Source organism: Microcebus murinus, chromosome 2 (genome assembly GCF_040939455.1).
Source record: "Microcebus murinus isolate Inina chromosome 2, M.murinus_Inina_mat1.0, whole genome shotgun sequence".
In the NCBI taxonomy this organism is placed as follows: domain Eukaryota; kingdom Metazoa; phylum Chordata; class Mammalia; order Primates; family Cheirogaleidae; genus Microcebus; species Microcebus murinus.
Window position 1 is genome coordinate 23,084,876 of NC_134105.1, and position 20,144 is coordinate 23,105,019.

General features: G+C 58.0%; 2 protein-coding genes across 3 annotated transcripts; one reads left to right on the forward strand and one right to left on the reverse strand.

The window, feature by feature from the left end:
* The first annotated feature begins 4,231 nt into the window (after nt 1-4,231).
* HPCA (hippocalcin) lies at nt 4,232-13,067 on the forward strand. Of its 2 annotated transcripts, none has more exons than XM_012765369.3 (4): nt 4,232-4,376; nt 7,154-7,552; nt 11,989-12,094; nt 12,198-13,067. In XM_012765369.3, exons 2-4 carry the CDS (start codon nt 7,175-7,177, stop codon nt 12,293-12,295), a joined length of 582 nt encoding a protein of 193 aa, XP_012620823.1. In that variant the 5' UTR covers nt 4,232-4,376; nt 7,154-7,174; the 3' UTR covers nt 12,296-13,067. The 2 variants fall into 2 exon arrangements, with proteins under 2 accessions (XP_012620823.1, XP_012620826.1); XM_012765372.2 differs by lacking the exon at nt 4,232-4,376 and adding an exon at nt 4,694-4,769.
* TMEM54 (transmembrane protein 54) lies at nt 13,057-19,406 on the reverse strand. The gene is made up of 6 exons (XM_012765368.2): nt 19,207-19,406; nt 16,803-16,996; nt 14,377-14,436; nt 14,023-14,211; nt 13,767-13,901; nt 13,057-13,334 (listed from the first exon to the last, which is right to left on the reverse strand). The coding sequence occupies exons 1-6, from the start codon at nt 19,220-19,222 to the stop codon at nt 13,260-13,262; spliced, it is 669 nt and encodes a 222-aa protein (XP_012620822.1). The 5' UTR covers nt 19,223-19,406; the 3' UTR covers nt 13,057-13,259.
* Nucleotides 19,407-20,144: the final 738 nt, after the last annotated feature.

The window sequence follows — 20,144 nt, forward strand, 5'->3', positions numbered from 1 at the left end:
AAGGAAGGACGGTGGAGGAAGAAGGGCCAAGCACGTCATGCCTCAAACGTCCACGTACCCTGGCAGGCAGTGGGGAGCCATGGAAGCGTATTAAGCAGGAGGAAGATAATCAGATTTTGAGAAACTGATCATAGCAGGGGAGCTGTGAGAAGGCCTGAGCCATAAAGCAGGGCAGATCTGACCAGGAAGCGGGGGTTGCAGGGGGAAGAGAGGACAGGCCCCAGAGACCCCCTCTGCTGCAATGGGCTGAACTTGAGAAGGGAGCAGGTGGAGGGGTGAGCAGGGAGGGGTCTGAGGTGGGGTGGAGCCTTGGGCTCGTTTGGATGGACAGAGGGGGACCCAAGGGCAGGCCAGGCTGGAGGTGGAAGGAGTCGGATATTGGCTGGCTTGAGTCCGCGTGTCTGTGGGCTTCTGGCAGCAAGTCCAGGAAGCAGCTGGAAATGCAATAGGGTTTTACAGAGAATGAGCCAGAAGGTCAGAGAGGTTGTTTTTGCCGACTTTCTTCCAAAAAGGAAAAGGCCATGTCAGGATTTGAACTCGGGTCTGTCACCCTCCAAAACAAGTCTGTATTCTCATATTGAGGAAACCTCAGTCCCTGACTCTGGGCTTGGCATAGAGCTCAAATGCCTTTACCCAGGAGTCGGGCTCTTCTTGGGGAACGTTGCAGCCATCCCCTGCTGCAGAGCTCAGCAGCCTCGGGCTCTGCCAGCAGGGTCTTCACACCCTCAGCCTGCTCTGCAGAAGGGCCATCCCCACCCAGCCCCAGCCTTCCTGGTCTCCCAATGCCAGGACTTCCCTTCTAGCCACCTGGAGCCACAGGCTTGTGGCAGCCAGCGCTAACTGGGCGCTGAGGGGGTGCAGGCCCAGCGCCAGGCAGTCACAGGCTTCCTCTCTCCTAATCCTCACAACAGCCCCTCCAGGGAGGCGCTATTATTATTGTTTCCATTTACAGATGAGGGAACCAAGTGAAGCTTCAGGAGGTGAAGGGCCTTGTCCCCGCTCCACCACGTGGTGGGTGGTGGGTCAGAGAGCCAAGGCTGCTATGTGACCTGGGTAGGCATGGCAGCTCTCTGAGCCCCCATGTAAAGTGAGGCTTCTCTTGAGGGACCCAGCCCCCCAAGCCCCCGCAGCCCCGCCCCTGACTTCAGCTCTGCAGTTCCAGCTCCCAGGACTCCCCTCCCCAATTCTGTTCCTGGTGGCCCAGCTCTCTTGGGAACAGCCAGGCCCGCCCCCTCCCCCTCCCAGGCTGTGCTCCTGGCAGCTCTGCCGCCCTGGGCTCTGGTCCGGGGGTGGTCCCTGGCAGAGAGGAGGGTGGGCAGAAGCTGGGATGCTTGGGCTGAGATGCCGGGCATCCGGAGACCCCCAGGCCCCCACCTCAGGGCCCATTGTGCGCCAGGCTGGGGTGGGTAGGGCCTTTTGGAAAGGGGTGGCTTGAGGTTTTAATCACTTTTTCAATGTTTGTTTGTGTAATTCAGCCCCGAGATGCGTTTCCCTCCATCTGTCCCCACCATCTGCTCCCATCAGGATTTTCCAAACCGTTTGGGACCAAAGAGGCAAGGTGGGGGGGATGGGGAGGCTGGGCCTCTGGGGGGGGAGGAGCCCCCTCCACCCACTTCACTGCGAGGCTTCCACGGAGGGGCCGGGCCTCCCAAGGCACACAGAACTGGGTCCGGATGCTGACACTGTCACTCTTGCTGTATTACCTCGGGCAGGTGACTCCACTTCTCTGAGCCTCGGTCTCCGTAGCTGTAAGTGGCAGTGGTGGTGTTGATTCCTCAGGATCATTGAGGATCAAGTGAGGTGCTCGGCAGATACTCTGTCTCTTTCTGGCATCTCGGGAGCTGTTCTGTCCCTCTTTTGTGGTAGACCAAGGCGGCCACCCCTGAGTGCTCTACCCCCCACTCCCTCCGCAGATGCTGGGGACCCCCCCAGACTTGTCTGCTCTTCCGTGGACCTTGCCTTGCAGTCACCCCTCCACCTCTACCCCAGGCCACGCCTCTTCTCCTTTCTGGATGCCTCAGTGTGAGGCAGGACCCCCCAACCATGATTCCAGGGTCACTGGCGCCTCACCCGTGCTCACATCACCCATCTGACCTCTGTGTTCAGAAAGGGGAAGAGCCATGCCCTAGGTTGTCCAGAGTGACACCCAGGCCTCCTGGCCAGCTGCTCCCCCTTCCGGGGCTATATCTCAGGGCACTGGGTCTTGCCAAGGGCCTAGTGTGTAGTGTGGGGAGCCCCAAGCATTCACCTTTGAAGGCTCCCAGCGCTGATCAGGCCCCCTGCAGGGTGGAGGTGGCTGACCAGAAGTAGCCAGCAGAGCCTATTGGGGGCCCAAACTCTGCCTCCAGATCCGCCCTACTCATTTCAGGTGCAGGAAAGGCAAAGGGACCTGGGGTCCCAGGGGAGGAGAAGACCTAGTCCTGCCTTCTGAAGCTCTCATCTATGGGGGAGACAGAATGCAGACAAGGGGTCCCCAGGGCAGGGAACCAGCCACCCTCCTAGAACAGAAGGCAGGGTGGGGAGGGAAGTTCCCTCAGGGTGTAGGGGAAGTAGGGAGGAAGCAGAGAGAGGGGTTGAGCAGCCAAAAATGGGGGCAAACTGAGACCACCCCCCCAAACATGGAGAGGAGGACTCAGAACAGGCAGGAAAGAGAGGAAGGGGTGATGGGGGAGGAGCTGAGGGAGTGACTTCAGGGCAGACACCTCTCCCTGACCCTGATCTGAGCACAACTGGCCCTCCAGGCCTGGTGGGGAGAGGGTAGGGAGCTTGTCACTGGATGGGCCTGGGGTGGGGGCTGAGCAGCAAGTCCCTCCCAGCCCCCCATCCTCAGCAGGAGGCAGCTGGGAACCACCCACGCTTGTCTGGCATCTCTCACGCCTCTACTAGGGGTCCCAACATCAGAGCCAAGGCACACAGTGAAGCCCATGTTCCGGAGGGCCCAGCTGTCCCCACCCCATCTCAGCCTGCCTCCTTAGCTCCTCCAGTTGAGACTTCCCCACTTGCCCCCAAGCAGGAGGGACAAAGGCTTGACTCTGAGGACCTGAGAGGCTTGGTCTGGGAACCTGGAAGGGGAGATTTAGTCCGAGCCCCGGGGAGCTAGGAGGGTCTGAGCTGCCGGCCCTGAAAAAACACTCGACTAGAAGGGGCTGTCCGGGCTTCACCTTCAAAGTGGGTCCAGAAGCCAGATCCACCCCTTGGTCATTGCTCACCCTGAAATGCCCCCTGCTCCCCTCCCTTGCCCCAAGTCCTCAAAGTCTGCTTTTTGTTTTTCTTTTAGAGACAAGCTCTCACTCTGTCACCCAGGCTGGAGCTCAGTGGCAAGATCATAGCTCACTGCAGCCTCACAGAGCACTGGGATTGCCACGCCCTCCCTCAAAGCCTGTTCTTGACATAATGGCCCCAGTGAACTGTTAACATGGAAGTCAGACCCTCTCATGCTGCTTAAAGCCCAAGAACTTCCCATCTCACCTGGATTAAAAATCTGAAGCCCTTGGCATGGTCCCCAAGTCTCCTGATGTGCCACCATCCCAACCTCTACACCCCAATCCCAACCTTTCCAAAAACACTTAGCTAGTACACGATGGAATTGACTTTTATATCATGTCCGGTGTTTATTGTCCACTCTTGTAACCCCACTTCTTAGGTAGAACAGTGCTGGCTGCAGAACTAGTGTTTTATAAATACTTGTGGAATGAATAAATGAGGGCACACGGATCCAAGTCCAAGCCCTCCCCTCATTAGCTGTGAGACCTTGGAAAAATCATTTAACCACTCCAAGCCTCAATTTCCTCATCTGTAAAGTAGGACAATAAGCACCACCTCCGAGAGATGGAGAAAGGACAAAATGTAAGCCCAGGATGTGGGGACTGTTGCTGAGGCTCGGGGGGAGGAGAATGCAACCCCGTATGGGCAGGAGGAGCTGTGAGTTCGGTCCCTGACTCTGGAGGGAGCCGTCCCATCTGCAGGGGCCCAGGCACGGCAGAACCTCCAGGCTGGAGATCTTCTCCTGTTCTCACCATCCTGCACAGGGAGGGGCTGGGAAGGGGGGGAGGGGGTCCTTGATTGGAGGGGGGAGTGGGAGGAGCAGTTGACATCGATGTTGGGAGGTGGGATTACCCTGAGAGGGGCTGGGGGATGCGATGGGAATGATGGGCAGGAGATGGGGGCGGGCTCTCCAAGGTGGAGGTGGGGCAGGGGGCGTGTCTGGCCCCCTACAGCGAAGACCTCACAGACTGTAGGGATGGACGCTCCCCCCTCCCCAAAGAGCCCCCCGCTCAGTTAGTTCCAGAGTTGAGGCGCGGGGGCAGGGAGGGCGCCTGTCGAGCCTCCCAGGATCCTGATTCCGCCCTCGGAGCGACGTGCAGCTCAGAGCCCAGGTGGGGATGGGGGAAAGAGGCAGTGGAGCGGCCAGGGATTGTCCCCGGCTTAGGGAAGAGGTCTGTGGCACTGACCCGCCCCTCCATTCAGGCTACCTGAGTCGAGATGCTGAGGAGATGCGGGCCTCTGTCCTCCCCCGCTGGGGTGCTCCCTCGAGAGGGGGCCCGGGAAGTGAGGGCGTCCCCTTCCCTCCCCGGCGCGGGGGCGGGGGCGGAGCCTAGCGCACCGCTCCCCCCACCCCAGGCTGGAGGGGACCCCCCCAGGGGAGGGCCTCCGGGTGAACGCTGCGGGGCGTCTCCCTCCCAGTCCCGCCCGCCCCTCCGGCCGCCCCTGCCGCCGCGCGCCGCAGCAGCGCCGCCTTCCCTGCGCAGTCGGTGTCTCCGCGTCGCTGGGTGAGTGGGGGCCGCTCCGGCAGGGGCTGGGGGATGCGGACGGGGGCAGTCCGGAGCCAGGGGGCCACGTCCAGGGCTCCCCAACCCCGCTGCTCCCGCGCCTCCCGGGAATCCTCCCCCGGGGGGCGCAGGGGTCGGGGACTCCCCCGGGAACACGCGGTGCTCTCCAGGGTCCTGACCGCCGGTGGCCGGCCCCGAGGAGCCGCGTTTCGGCCGCCCGGGAGCGCCCCCTCCAGGAAGGGCCCCGCGCCGGGCGCTCTGCGAGTGCTGGAGGCATTGAGGCGGAGGCTCAGGGCCAGAGCTGGGGAAGCTTTGGGGAGGGTCTGCGGGGCGGGTTTCTCAGGTTCTTCCCATTTGAGGGACTGGAGGTTTTTGCGGGGACAGCATTATCTTCTTTCAATTGGGAGGGGCAACTCCGAGGGTGGCAAGGAGGAGGGGGCACTGGAGGAGCTCTCCTGCCCAGCGCATCTCTCTGCCCCTACCCTGGTGACCCAGTTCTCGGACCTTGAGGAGGGAAGTAAGGGAGTAAGGGACACACTCCCTCACCCCAGCCCTGTGCATTTCCTTAGTCCTTTCCCACACACTTGTTCGGTGGGTTCTCAGCCTGGGTCAGAAGAGGCTGATCTAGAAAGGAGGGGCACCAACTTACCCAGAAACATGCATGTGACACACTGCTGAGGACACACACAGGTCCCCCAAGTGGCCACACAGGCACATTCCCTCACACTGTGACGGGTGCATACCTGGTCACACGAACATATAATGCACACGCACAGACATGGATGGAAACATGGGAGACAAATACAATGCAGAAACCAGGGACACGCGTCACGAATAAGCACACGCACCCTCACACACACGCCCACTCACATGTGCACAGAGCTTCGTGCACATGCACACACAAGGAACCCCCCGCCCCGTCTCACTTGTACCCCCTAGCTGGGAGGGGTCACCTGCACACAGCCCTATGTCCCTGCCCAGAAATGCCTGGCTGTCTCCTCTCCATTGCCTTCCCCTCAGCCTCCACGCTCTACCCCCTGCACTGAGGGGACCTTTCAAGACTAGATTAAAAGTATGTGTTGGGGAGGGTTGGAGGGCTAGGTGTCTCTCTGGAAAAGGGGGCCCCAGCAGGTCTGGAAGGGCTACAGCTCCCTCTCCTGGGACCTGGCAGCATCCCTGGGGAAAAAAACAGAAAAATGGCAAGGGTGCCTGAAGGTCCCACGTGCCACTGGCCATGTGAGAGGTGTCGACATGCGAGTTGGCGTGTGATGGCATGTGTGAGACATGTGCGGCTGTGGGCTGGTGTGTCTTGGTGCACAGGGTATGGGAGTTGTGCGTGGTCCCGTGTGTCAGTACATGTGAGTTGTGTAGTGGAGGGAATGTTGTCATGTGTCCAGGCATGGTGACCCCATGGGTGGGTGTGGGCTGGTATGTGAGTGGCATAAGACCCAGTGTGTGGATGTGGTGAACCATGTAGCATAATAGCTATAAGTATACGTTCGTTTCGTTTACATAGTGTTGTGCATGAGGTTTTTGGCACTTGGGTGCATGTAAGTCGTTTTTATTTATCTAACACTTAATGTAGCACTCACCTACGCAGGCATGGTTCTAAGAGCTTCACATGTATTAATTAATTTAATCCCTACAACAATCCTAGCAGGTAAGTATATTATCACCCCACTTTACAGATGAGACAGAGAGTTTAAGGAACATGCCCTAGGTCACTTAGCTGGTAAGAGGAAGAGCTGGGATTCAAACCCAGGTGATCTGGCTCTGGAGCCCAGACCAGTGTCTACACTATGCTGCCTCTTGTTTGCATACACCTGTGGGGCAGAGAGCAGGGCAGTGTCTGAGCTGCAGGTGCCTTTCATGGTAAGCAGGCACACGTGCAGCAATGAGGGGGCAGTGAGTAGGAAGGAGTAGAACCAGGTCTTTCTGCACCTCCAGGGCAACTGTGGGAGTCGGCCTTGTCATGCCATGGCTGTGTGACCTGAAGCACGTCATCTCTCTTCTCTGAGAACGCCTTCTCATGTGTAGAGTGGGGCTAAGCCCATACTTCCCCTTGGGAGGGCATAATGGCGTGCACTGGGGACGCCTTAGTGGCTGGCACCGAGAAGGGCCTCAGTAAATGTCAGCCCCCTTCCCTTCCTCCCTCTCCAGGTCTGTTTCCCAGGGAATCTAAGGTCTGGGGAGACAGTGTGGAGCATGTCACAAAGGCAGGGGGCTTGGGTGCAGGCCATGTGACCCTCGGCCAGTTCCTCTCTCTCACTGAACCAAATGAGAGGCTAGGATGGCTGGTGTTAGGGGCCCCTTCTGGAGTGGTTTCAAGTGACCAGGAAGGCCTAATCACTTCTCTCTGTCCCTTTACCCCCTTGGGGACCCAGGTGGGACTTGGCTCGGTGGCCATGGGCAAGCAGAACAGCAAGCTGCGGCCGGAGATGTTGCAGGACCTGCGGGAGAACACAGAGTTCTCAGAGCTGGAGCTGCAGGAGTGGTACAAGGGCTTCCTCAAGGACTGCCCCACGGGCATCCTCAACGTGGACGAGTTCAAGAAGATCTACGCCAACTTCTTCCCCTATGGTGATGCCTCCAAGTTCGCCGAGCATGTCTTCCGCACCTTTGACACCAACAGTGATGGCACCATCGACTTCCGGGAGTTCATTATTGCACTGAGCGTGACCTCGCGAGGCCGCCTGGAGCAGAAGCTCATGTGGGCCTTCAGCATGTACGACCTGGACGGCAACGGCTACATCAGCCGGGAGGAGATGCTGGAGATCGTGCAGGTGGGCTCCTGGGCCCCTGCGCATGCCCGGTGAGGGGCCCGGCAGCTGGCGCCCCCTCCCTTTTTGATCTTGTAGGCAAGTAGTGGCAGGGGCTATTCTTACAATGCCATTTAAACATTTTATTAGGAAATATTTCCTACTTAAAGAAAAGTCAAGAAAACTCCCATATACCCTTTGCCCAGATTGACCAATTCATATTTTGCCACAGTTGCTTTATCATTCTGTGTGCGTGTGTCTGTGTGAGCGTGCACACATGTGTGTAATGTTTCCTTGTTCTGAACATTGTCCCTTTACCCTTGGATACATCAGGATATATTTCCTAAAAATAAGGACATTCTCTTACATAACCCATAATATGATTATCAAAGTCAGAACATTGAACATAGAAACAATGCTATTATCTAATCTACCGATCACATTCCAATTGTGCCAACTGTCTCCATGTCTTCATGGCATTTTTGACCCCGGTCTAGGATCACACATTGAATTTCATTGTCATGTCTCTTTAGTCCCCTCTAATCTGGAATAGCTCCTCAGTCGTTCTTTGTCTTTCATGACTTGACATTTCTGGCAGAGTACAGGCTACTTGCATTTCATTGATCCTCATGTACTCAGGAGAAAGTGGATGCTCAGAGAGGTAAAGGCTCTTGCTCAAGGCCACACAGCCTGTGAGTGGGCCACCTGGCTCCAACGTCTACATTCCACCTGGAAACGTAGCCACCTCCCAACTAATTGAGGGCCCACTAAGAGACCAATACTGAATGAGGTGTTTATATCCATGAGCTCAGTGCATCCATACCCCATGAGGCTCAGAGAGGTGGAGTAACCTGTCCAAAGTCACACAGCATGGAAATGGAGTCAAACTGAGGCTGGCCACCATTCAGAGCTGCCTTTTGAGGGGGCTCTGGACTCCCAGCCAGGAGATCTGGCTTCCAGTTCTGCAGTTGCTCATTTGTAAAGTGGGGGTGGTGATAGTGACCTCATGAAAAGATTTAAAGAGCTGTTATGAATGCCCTTTCTTAGTACAAATGTAATAGTGCTACATGTTAGCTTTATTTCAAAACCTCCCAGAGCAGCCAGATCTCAGCCCAGCATTGAAGACAGTGAGGGCTCCGGTTCCATTTTACCTGTGCTGTTCCTGAGCCTTTACAGGTTTCCTTGCCTATAATGCAGGGGTGCTAAGCCCCTACCTCACATTATCGTAGGGCTAGAGCAAGACAGGGACTCCGACAGAGGGCCTGCATGTGACTGGTACTTGGGAAACGTCAGTGGCTGTGCGTTATCATTGTCTCCTCCTCACAGCCTCTGCTCTAACCAGAATGGCCTTTTCAGCATCCCTGAAATGTGCTGTGAGTGATTCTGCCGCACAGCTTTGTACAAGCTCTTGCCCCCTTTCCTTCTGCAGCTCCCAGTCCTTTCCCTCTGGTCTCTCTGTCCTACCAACTACTGCCCCTTCCAACCATCCAGCATCTGCTGGACTCTTGGCTTTGGCTCCTCCTCTCCCTAAGGGTCTGGGTCTGCTCTCTCCAGCTTGAGTAGAATGGGCTTCCTTAGAATGTGATGTATTCCCTATGCCTATGGCTGGGGGGAAAGCCTTAATGTTTGTCACTGACTCCTGTGGGCCCGGCATTAACTCTGTAGTTGCTGGATGGTCCTGATGGAAGGGTCAGGGTAGCCAGGGTGGTGGAGGATCACTCAGGACTGGGCAGCAGTTGGATAGATGGCATCCAACCTGGAGGGATGTTCTTGTCTTACCATTTAGTGTGGTTGCACTGGTATGCACTGGCAGACCTCAGTCCTGCTGGAGCCCCCAGGGCATCAGTCAAGCCAGCCCCATTCCTGGGCATCCTCAGGATCCTTTCTGGCTGGTTTCTGCTGTCCAGGCCCTGACTTCATTTATGGTGGCCTGGCGGCCCTAGACAGTGGTGCAGACAGAGCTCTGCAAACTCCAGTACCTGATTAATGACAGGTTGGCTCCAGTGAAACCATGAGCAAGCAGCAATTCCAGACAATTAATCTGGAGGTGCAGGAGAATGGCTGTCACCATGCAGGGAATGGTCACTCTCTAAGTCACTTAGTCCTCCTCAGGACCCAGCCCTATGCCAGGTGGTAGACAGAGTGGAAGGGAAAAGATTGTGCCTCTTGGGTTTCCCACGGTGGTGGGAGAGACAAATGTGCAGGCTGTACTGATCAGCTCAGTGACAGTGGGTAAAGGTGACATCTGGGAGCACTGAGGGACAGGGAAGACCTGAGGATGTGCTGGATGAATAATGACTATAACATGAGCTGCCAATTACTGACCACCCACTCTAACCGGCCACTGTTCCAACTGTCTACGCACATAACCATATTTACTCCTCTAGGCAATCCCAGTGAGGGAGATATGATTACTCCTATTTTACAGATGAGGAAACTGAGGCTCACAGAGGTTAAATACTTGTCTGAGGCTACACAGCAGGTGAGTAGTGGCACCAGGATGCCGCTCCAGGCCCATCTGACTTCAAAGGCCCTGCTGGTCCTCACCACCCCACTCTGCCCAAGCCCACTCTGCCCAAGCCTCCATCCAGCAATTAAGAGGGGGCAGGTTCAGATCCAGTCGCTGCCATCAATTCCCTTTCAGAGCCTTGGTTTCGTATCTGGAAAATGGGGATCTTGATACCTGCTTTTCAGGGCTGATGTGAGTTTAGAAACAGTGCATGTAAAGTACCTGGCACATGGTGGGTGCCTGATAAATTGTGGCTCGTATTAGCATTCCAGGCAGAGGCCGTAAATGCTGGGGAATCTGAAAAGCCCAGTGTGTGTGTTTGTTGTCAGAATCACGCTGCGGGGGGGGGGGCCTGATGGGGGAGAGGTCAGCGTCATGCAGACTGTGAAGTGTCTTGAGTGCCAAGAGAGGGCAGAATGATTTGGACTTGGTACAGAGGGCACGGGGAGGTGCGAATAGCTGGTAAGCAGGGGAGTTCCTGCCAGGTGCCAAGCACTTTATTAGGTTCTGGGGATTTGGGCACTAGCCAGACATCCATGGTCCTTACCTGTATGATGACCAGGGACAATCCTGAAAAGACATAATTCCGGAGAGGTGGTGCCTTCGAAGGAAAAGTCCAGGAGGCTCTGGGCCTGTGTATGCCCCCTGACCCAGCCTGGGTCAGAGGAGGCCTCGCTAAGAAAGCATCATGTAAACTGAGCCCCCAGGAGGAGTGGGCGGCAGCAGAAGGAGCGTGGGGCAGCATCCAGAAGGAACTGGGTGCATGATGGGCCTTCGGGGAGGCCTGTGTGTGAGGGGAGCGAGGGGGTGGCATGCTGGGCTGGGGACGTGGCAGTGGAGAATCTGTGTTTGGAAAGAACTTTCAGCGGCAGCGTGGGGGACAACCCACAGGAAAGAGGCTGGAAGAGACCAGCGCGGAGGCTGAAGCTGGCTCTGAGGCAGGACACGTTTATGAGATGGGAAAAGGGAGGCTTCTTGGAAGAGGTGTTGGTCAGGAAAACATGGAAGATTGAGGCGACCAGTCTGGTCCTTGAGCTCTGGGGCCCGGGCCCGGGGATCCCACAGGCCAGGCCCTGCGTGCTCTGTACTTTAGAGTGGAAGCCCTAGGTCCGGCACAGTGGCTCACGCCAGTAATCCTCTGGGAGGCGGTGGCTCATGCCTGTAATCCTAGCACTCTGGGAGGCCGAGGTGGGCAGATCGCTCAAGGTCAGGAGTTGGAAACCAGCCTGAGCAAGAGCAAGACCCTGTCTCTACTAAAAATAGAAAGAAAAATTAATTGGCCAACTAAAATATATAGAAAAAATTAGCCGGGCATGGTGGCGCATGCCTGTAGTCCCAGCTACTCGGGAGGCTGAGGCAGGAGGATCGCTTGAGCCCAGGAGTGTGAGGTTGCCGTGAGCTAGGCTGATGCATATGGTACTCTGGCCCGGGCAACACAGTGACACTCTGTGTCAAAAAAAAAAAAAAAAAAAAAAAAAGAAGAAGAAGCCCTCCTGCGCGTTGCCTCCGGAGCTGTAGCTCCAGGCGGCTGCAGCCCTCCGCCCGCCCGGCAGGGCCCGGCCGTCCCAGCCCCGGCGGAGGCTCCTTTGCGTGCGTTTGCATAATGTCCCCGCCCCCTCTGGGCCCGGCGCCTCGGGAGCCCGACCTTCCAGGCCTTCGCTATCTGGGTCCAACGCCCCCGACCCCTGCACCCCCAAGTTCCCGGCGCCCACTCGGAGCGTTGGCGCTGCGGCGCCTTTGTTCCCTTCCCACCTGGCCCTCCACGGGAACTCGGCCAGGGCCCGCTCAAATAGCTCCTCTTCTGGGAAGCTCCTTCCCGAACCCCGGCTCCGCACGCCTCCGCGACCCCCACTCCACCTCGCCCCGCCAGGGCGGCAGACGTCAGCGTGCCTGGGGCGTCTGGAACCCGGGTCGGTCCTCTCACTCCCTGCCTTCCCCTCCCGCCCCCCAGGCCATTTACAAGATGGTCTCGTCCGTCATGAAGATGCCGGAGGACGAGTCGACCCCAGAGAAGAGGACCGAGAAAATCTTCCGCCAAATGGACACAAACAACGACGGTGAGAGGGCAGGGGCGGGACGGGGCGGGCGCCACTCCCTCCCTCTCCCACTCCTCGCTCCGCTGCCACCTTCTCCGCGGTCACAGCTCCCCTCGCCCCGCAGGCAAGCTGTCCCTGGAGGAGTTCATCCGCGGGGCCAAAAGCGACCCGTCCATCGTGCGCCTGCTGCAGTGCGACCCCAGCAGCGCCTCCCAGTTCTGAGCGAGAGGATCCAGGTCCCCCCTCTTCCCTGCCTTCACCGGCCCCCTCCCGGCTCTCCGCTTCCTCTCTCTTGCCTCCTGTCCAGGCTGGGGCCCAGACTGGGGGACCCCCCCCCCCCGGTCTGCACTTTGGGGGGCCTCCAGAGAAGAGAACCCTGCAGTCCCCCCAGGCCCAAGCAAGCAAGCTATTAGTACACCCCAATCCAAGAGGCAGTGACAGAGAGACGCGGGCTGGCCTGGTCTGCCTGGCAGAGTCAGCCCACCCTTACCGGAAGGAACTCAACCATCTCTCACCCGCACAGCAAAGAGGGCAGACCCCTGCCCCAACCCCCAGGCACGCCCCGCTCTTGCAGGTGGAGGGGGTAGTCATGCCCAGGTGAGGATCCTGTATTTTTATTTGGAGGGGAGAGAAGGATTCCAGGAGTGTGGGGGTTTGAGGAAGCTTCCTTGAGCCACCCTTCCCCTGCGGGAGAACCTCCACCCATCCTGCCCCAGCCTTTGCTGGTCTGGAGGCCATGATGCAAAGGCAAACCTCCCAGGATTCCACGGGTCCTTTAGCACTTGGATGAACACAGCCAGCCACACACAGACCCCCCAAACCCTCTGTGTTTTGCCTCTCTCATACGTGTACACACACAGACAGACGGACAGATGCACCTAGAACCCCGTCCACAGCATCCTGGGTTGGAAAGAAGCACGGCCCCCCTGGCTGAGCCCCTGTCCCTCCCCCATATTCCCCCTCACCCCCCGCATGCAGCCAAGTGGAGCAACTCTGTTCTTTTTAATAACTTCAGAATAAAGTCTCGTTTCAGTGCAGTGGGCTGGATGGCCGGGGAGGGTGTTGAAAGCCCCACTGGGTCCCCAAGGGTCCACTGGGCCCTCTTGGACCAGCTCCAGGAATCTTGGCCTGGTCATGGGGCAGACTTGGTTGCAGTGTCCAGTGGCCGTGGGTGAGACATCAGCTCTCAGATGGTCAGCAGCTCAGAGCTGGTGCAGCTCAGCAGGTCCCGGTCCTCCACAGGCTCTGGGCTCTCCGGAATCTGCAGAGACACAGGAGGCTGCCAGACCCACTGTGCCTGGGCCTGGGTCTCTTCCTCCAGGACACCCAGGGAATGGGAGGAGGGGAGGGGAGGATCTCTGGGGGCAAAAGGGCATCATTACTCACCCCCATGCAAGAGCCAGGCCAGACCCTTGGAGTACCCCGCCCCTCCCCACCCCAGCTCAAGCCCAGATGCCCCTCCTCCTCCCTCAAGACTCATCCTGGGCCCTGGGAGAGCCAGGTGTCAGGTGTGTGACTCAGCTGGGAGATCTGGCCTCTCTGAGCCTCTCCCTTTGCTCCTGGGGAGAAAACTTTTGCCCCACCCCAGTTCTCAAGGTGGGGGCCCTGAACAGAGGGGTGGGGCAGACAGGCCTGAGCTCCCCAGCAGGGCTGGCAGGAAGTAGGGGAAGTCAGGGCTGTGGAGGGGACTTACTGCATGGTGGCTGCTCTTCCCCCACCAGGGCCTCAGTTCCAGCAGCTGGTGGGCGAGCTGGGCGCAGCGCACAGCAAACACGCTCTCCACCATGCAGAGCACTAGTGCGATGGCCCAGAGGCACAGGCTGGAGCTCTGCGGGGCACAGGGGGCAGAGACAGCTGTCTGGGCTTGGGGGCGGAGGGCGGACTTGGAGAACCTTTCCCAGCCCTGTTGAGCACCTGGGTTCCCTCCCGCCCCAGGTCTAGGAACTCACGTAAATGCGCGTGGGGTCGAAGGGACAGTCAGGTGTGAGGGCCAGTAGTTCAGGGCTCCCAAAAGTGCAGTCGGCCAGCAGTGCCCGGCCCTGGGTGGCAAAGGTCACAGCGATCGAAGCCAAGAGGCCGATGGCACAGGTCAGAGAGAGGAGAGCACAGGCCACACTCGAGCTAAACACTGTCCAGCGCTGGGTAGGGGAGGCCACTGGTCAATGGACATCAGGCTGGTCCCCATGGGCATCTCTGGCCTACTGAGGGTCAGCCTCACCCCCTCCAAGCAGGCCAGGCCCTTGGGCATAGCTGCTTCCCTGACCCTACCCCCACAGTCCCATCCCAGGAGGTGTGTAACATACCAGAGGGGTGCTGGGGAGGTAGCGTGACAACACGATGGCTGCAATGCCAGAGGTGATGACCTGTGGGAAGGCTCAAGTCAGCTCTGACCCCCTGCAGCAGGGGAGTGGGCAGGGGGTCAGGGACACCCTTGGGTAAAGATTCCACCAATGCCGACCCTGGCCCTCCAACCCCCCACCCCAACCCCTGCTTAGTCTTGGCCTCATTACTGCCATGGACATGAAGCCACTGCCTCCTCATGGTCCAGCCTTGGAGTGATGTTACTAAAGCAGTCACTCCCTGCCTACAACCTTCCAAGACTCCCCACTGCCTACAGCTGTGAGGCTCAAACAGGAACCTGTGTATCCCGGGGCTACAGGGGCATGCCAGGGGGTATGCTAAGCCACAGAATATATGTGACATATCGCCCAGGAATGGGAAAGATTTTAGAAGAAACTAAGTAACCCAAGCAGCAAGGAACTAAAAAACCAAAATTGTTATATTAAAACAAACCAGGACACTTTATGGAGTAGAATTCAAATCTCTGGGAACATTTTAAATTATTTCAGGCTCTCAGTGACCAGGTCCCAGCCCTGTCAACTTCACCACCCCATCCTGGGCCACTCTGCCTGCTCACTGCCCTGGATGTGGACACCCACACATGGCCTGCTCCGGATGCTGCCACACACACCCTCTCGCCAGGGACACCCTTCCCATCCTCTGCCTGTGCAGATCCTACAAGCCAGGGGTCCTCAAACTTTTTAAACAGGGGCCAGTTCACTGTCCCTCAGACCGTTGGAGGGCCGGACTATAGTTTAAAAAAAACTATGAACAAATTCCTATGCACACTGCACATATCTTATTTTGAAGTAAAAAAACAAACGGGCAAAAACACCTGCATGTGGCCCGGGGGCCGTAGTTTGAGGACGCCTGCTCCAAGCCCTGCTCGGGTCCTCCTCGTGCAGGTTTCCCCAACCACCCTCCGTCCCAGGGGCTGGGATTACCCCACTGCTCAGCCCAGCAGCTGCCCTCTGGATCTTCGGACTGATCCAGCCAATCGTCCTCCTTTCGTTCCCTCCCTGGACTGGGCACAGCTGGACCCATGGGAGGAAGGTGGTAAGATGAGGGTGCTGAGTTCCAGGCCCCAATGTCTTTAATTTACTGTGCAGCCACAACTCAGTGCCTCAACCTGTCTGAGCTAAGCCCCTCTCTGCAGGATGAGCTCCCAGAAGGACGGTTGGCTTTGGTGTCAGACACAAATAGGTTCAAACCCAGTTTGGCTTCTTCCTATCAGCAGGATGTTGGGTGAATCCCTGGCTCTTGGTTTCCTCTTACATAAAAGGAAGATAATAATGGGCCATGTTACTGGGGGCCATGCGGACTGACTGGGTAACCCAGGGCAAGACTGCAGGGGTCCGACCCAGACCCTGTCACTGATGAACCCCCTAACCCTGAGCTTGCCGCCTTCTCTGCCTTCCCCACAGGCTGGCAAGAGGAACACACAATGTCAGTAGGAGTAACGCCAAGCACACCGGACACATCTGTGCCACCCAGGCCTGTCCCACTGACAGAGGCTCCCCTACTCGCTGGGGCTATGATCCCCATCCCCCCAAGCCCTGAGGCCAGCAGGCTGTCTGAGCTTCATTTTGCAGGGGGTGGGGAACAGGATTAGAAAGAATAAGTCCCCCACTAGGAGGTGGCAGGGATGGAATCCAGGTACTGATGTGCGTGGGGATGTTCCCCTTAGGGCTGCGGCTGCCTCTGCTGACAGGCAGGAAAGAGCTTTATAAATTTGAGAACACCAGGCCCCTTCGTTCTCGTGTTAATCACACAGGCACTGACATGCACTCACAGTCATGGCTACTATTTACTGAGCAGGTACTATAGGCCATGCCCAATGCTAAGCTCCTGCTGTTCAGTTCTCCAGAACATTCCCATGTCCATACTTTGCATCTCCCATTCTCTGCACTTGGAAAGCCATCCTCCTTTCCTTTCCTGCCTACTAGTCCCAGCAAGCCACACATCTAGGTTGTGCTCATGGCAGCCCATCTGGGAACTCCTACTCATCCATCAATACCCATCTCAGAGAGACCCTCCTGGACTCTCCCAAGCTGATCTGATGCTCCTTCCTTCTGTCCAATGGCACTTTGGATATTTATTGTAATAATAACCTCAGTTCACTGTGGTGAGCACTAATACTTCATGTGGACAACATCGATCAGTACTCACTAGGACCCTCAGGTAAGCACCGTCACCATCACCATTGTACAGATGGGGAAGCTGAGGCAAAGCAGATGAGGGACTCGCGCAGTTGGTAAGTGGTTGGCCAAGGGTTAGTGCCCAGGCTCTCTGCTTACCCATCAAAGGCTCTGAGAGGAGGAACTTGCTGAAGACCTTTCAAGCCCCCTCCAGCCCCCTCCCGCCAGCCACCCTCCCAGCCTGGCCATACCACGATAGCGGAAGTGACAGAGAGGATGTTAACGGCACAGTACTGCAGAGCCACAGCGTCGTGCGGGGCAGTCACATAGCGCAGCACGGTGCCATGGAGCAGGGCGGCTGTGATGAAGCTCACGTGGCCCAGCACCACCAGCACCAGACCTGTCTTCATCAGCACCTTCCGGAAGTCACACTCACTCAGGCCACCTGTGGGGGACAGCTGTGTCAGGGCTGTGGGTGGGGCTTATCCTTCTGGGCAGAAGAGGAAATCGAGGCCCCGGCAGGAGTGAACATTGAGTCCTAAATATTTCTGGATGACTTGGAGCCAGTAATTTGTCTTCTCTGAGCCTCAGTTTTCTCATCTGTAAAAGGGGTTCATGATACCTTTGTGAGAGGTAAAAGTCCTTGGGAAAGCACACAGTTGGTACTTAATAAAGGATAGTACTCTTATTAGCACTCAAGGTCATGCGTGGCGGGGCTCCAGCTCAGGTCTCTGGATCCGACTATCCTTCCACTAAGCTCCCCATTCACTGATTCATTCATTCAAGTGTTCATCACACAAATGTTCACTGAGTGCCTGCTCTGTGCCTGGGGCACCACAGTGAGCTCAACAGTCACTGTCCAGGCCCCAAGGAGCCACAGTTCACTGGGCAGGGATGGGGCTCTGCTGGGTGGCTAGGGCCTGGCACACAGCAGCTGCTCAACACACCACTGCTGAATGGGACTGTCTCAAGCCAGGTGACTCAGGACAGGTAGCTCTGGCCTCTGAGTCTCCCTGTCTCCATCTGTAAAATGAGAACAAGGACCCTTGTCTCCCAGTGGGGAGGGAGGGTCTATGAGGAGATGGATGAAAGTGGGGCACATCCTGAGGGTGCTGGGAAAAGCAAACTCCCAGTGTAGGGGCACTGGGTGGGGACAGGGTCAGGGTAGGGGGCTGGGGGCAAAGAACACTGGGACTCATGCAGATTCTGAGTGGCCAAGTGGCTGCCCAGCCCCCATCTGCACATCCCCAGGAGGGGGGGGCTCCTCCCTGGGTAGCTCAGCCTGTTCCCTATCTGCTCTCTGAATTTCCCCCACGGTCCGGGCTCCGCCCTCAAGGACACACAGCACCCTGGCCCTGCTGGCCCCTCACTCTAGCTGGCTCTGAGACTTGAAGACCATGGTCAGGCCCCAAATGGCACAGCCCCTTCTTCCTTTAGCTGCTCCTTATGGGATCTAACTGTGAATCCCTTCCTAGACCCCACCGTCCCCATCTGTGGCAGAGAGCATTGATCATAGTTCATATATGGGAGTTCTGCAGGTAAAGAAAAAAAATTTCTAGACTGACTGTTCTCTGGGGCCCTGTGCCAAGAGGCAATCCCCAGGGAGCAAGGAGGGAAGGGGGCCATTCAGTCACAGACTCACTGTGTGACCTTGCGCCAGCCCCTCCCCTCTCTGGGCCCTAATTCCCCATCTACAAAAAGGGGAGGGGTGCGTCCAGCAGGTCTCTGAGACCCCTGGAGCCTGCAGGACCCTCTGGAGCTGGTCCAGGGCTAGGAAAAGCAGGCGATGGCCTGGAACAAACTCCTGAAGATGAACTCTGGCCAAACAGGAAGGGGCATGGCCACTTCATCCCAGGTAGGTGGCCCATCCGCCCACCTACCTGGCAGCCCAGCTGAGCTCAGTAACAACAGCAAGACTTCAAGGACCAAGACTCTGGTCAAACAGGAGGGACAGTGCCAGCTTGGGGCTATGCCTGGAGCCCTGGACAGAGTCCAGGACAGTGCCTGGCTTCTTTATTTCGAAGTTAACTTCTGGGAGCACCTAGCAGCGTGGTTGGCACCGTGCTAAGCATTTCACTCTTAGGAACTAACTCCATTCTCACCATGGTCCTAGGAGGTGGGTGCTACCGTCCCCATTTTACAGATAAGGAAACTGAGGCTCATAAGTTCTCTCAGCTAGAAAGTGGGGACTTCCCAGGACTCTCTGATGCCCCAGAGCGGCATCACTGTGCCCAGGGAGTGGAGGGAGGGAGTGGAGGGGATGGAAGTGGGAGCCCTTAGCAAGGCTGAGGAGGCTGAGGCTGGGGCCCTGGTCCCCTGGTCCCCGTCCCTCTGGTCCCTCTGCGCTCCCTTCTGGGTGGGTGGGGGTTGCTGCCGCCAGCATCTCTGTTGCCACCCGGGATCCAGGAGGGCAGCCACATCCCGCCACAAGCAAAGAAAGTGGGGACGAGGGGCGGAGGGCCACGTGAAGTAGACCCCGCAGCACTCCTCCCTCCAGCTCCCTGTGGAGAAACTGAGGCCCAGAGAGGGAAGTGACCTGGCCCAGGACGCGCAGGCAGCCAGCGGCCTGGACCCCGGGGTCGGGCTCCCGTTGCAGTGCCCGCCCCCGCGCGAGGCTGGGCGGCCGTGGCCCCGCGCGGTCTCCCCGCGGCTCACCGAGGCGCAGACACATGTCGGCTCCTGCGCGGGTCGCCGCGGCCGCCTTCAGCGGGGCTCCGGAGGCTGCGGGCTGCCCGGGCGCCCGGCTCCCATCCTCGTCGCCCGCCGCCCGCGCCCGCGCCGCCGCCCGGAGCGCGGGGCTCGGTGGCGCCGGCCCGGCCTCCCTTCCCGTCACCCCCCGGGCGGCCGCGCCCCGCTCGGCCCGGGCGGCGCGTTTGCATCGCGGCCGGTCGGACCGGCCGGGCCGCCCGCGCGGGCTGAGTCAGCGCCCGCCCCGCCCGCCGCGCTCGGCCCATTTCACCGACGGAGCTGAGCTCGGCCCGGACGCAGAGGGGCTGCACGCGGGTCCGCTGCCGCTCTCTGACCTGGGGCGCCTGGGCCGAAAAGCCCCCGGGGTGAAGGCTGGGCGGGGAGAGGGGAAGCGGTGGTGGTGAATGAGCGGGGTCTGCTCCTGAGCCCCCCTGCGACCTTAGCGAGTCACCTTCCCTCCCCAGGCTTGCTTGCTTGCAAAGAACACGGCCCGGCCTGTGGGTCTTGTCTTCCATGCTGAGCAAGGTGCTTGACCTCTCCGTCCTGGGGGGTCTCACTGCCCTCTTTGGAAAATCAAGGAAAATAATTACTGTCCCCTAAGATCATGGTGACACAATATTAGATACAAAAATGAGGTAAGAAAACACTTAGGAAGCTCTCCAGAGTGTCCTATGTCTAAGTGTAAACCTAGCAGGAGCACATAGTAGGAGCTTTACTATTCCTGCCTATGGTGACTGGGCCCCTTTCATGTGCCAGGATGAGACACAGAGAGAGAGAGAAATTGCACAGTGCCTGTGTCAGTCCTGCATCCCCGCTGGGAGGTATACCATGATACCATGATGCCATGATGCCATGCCTGGCCCTTTGGTTCAGGGGGTTGACTGCTCACCAAGAGTACCCAGCAG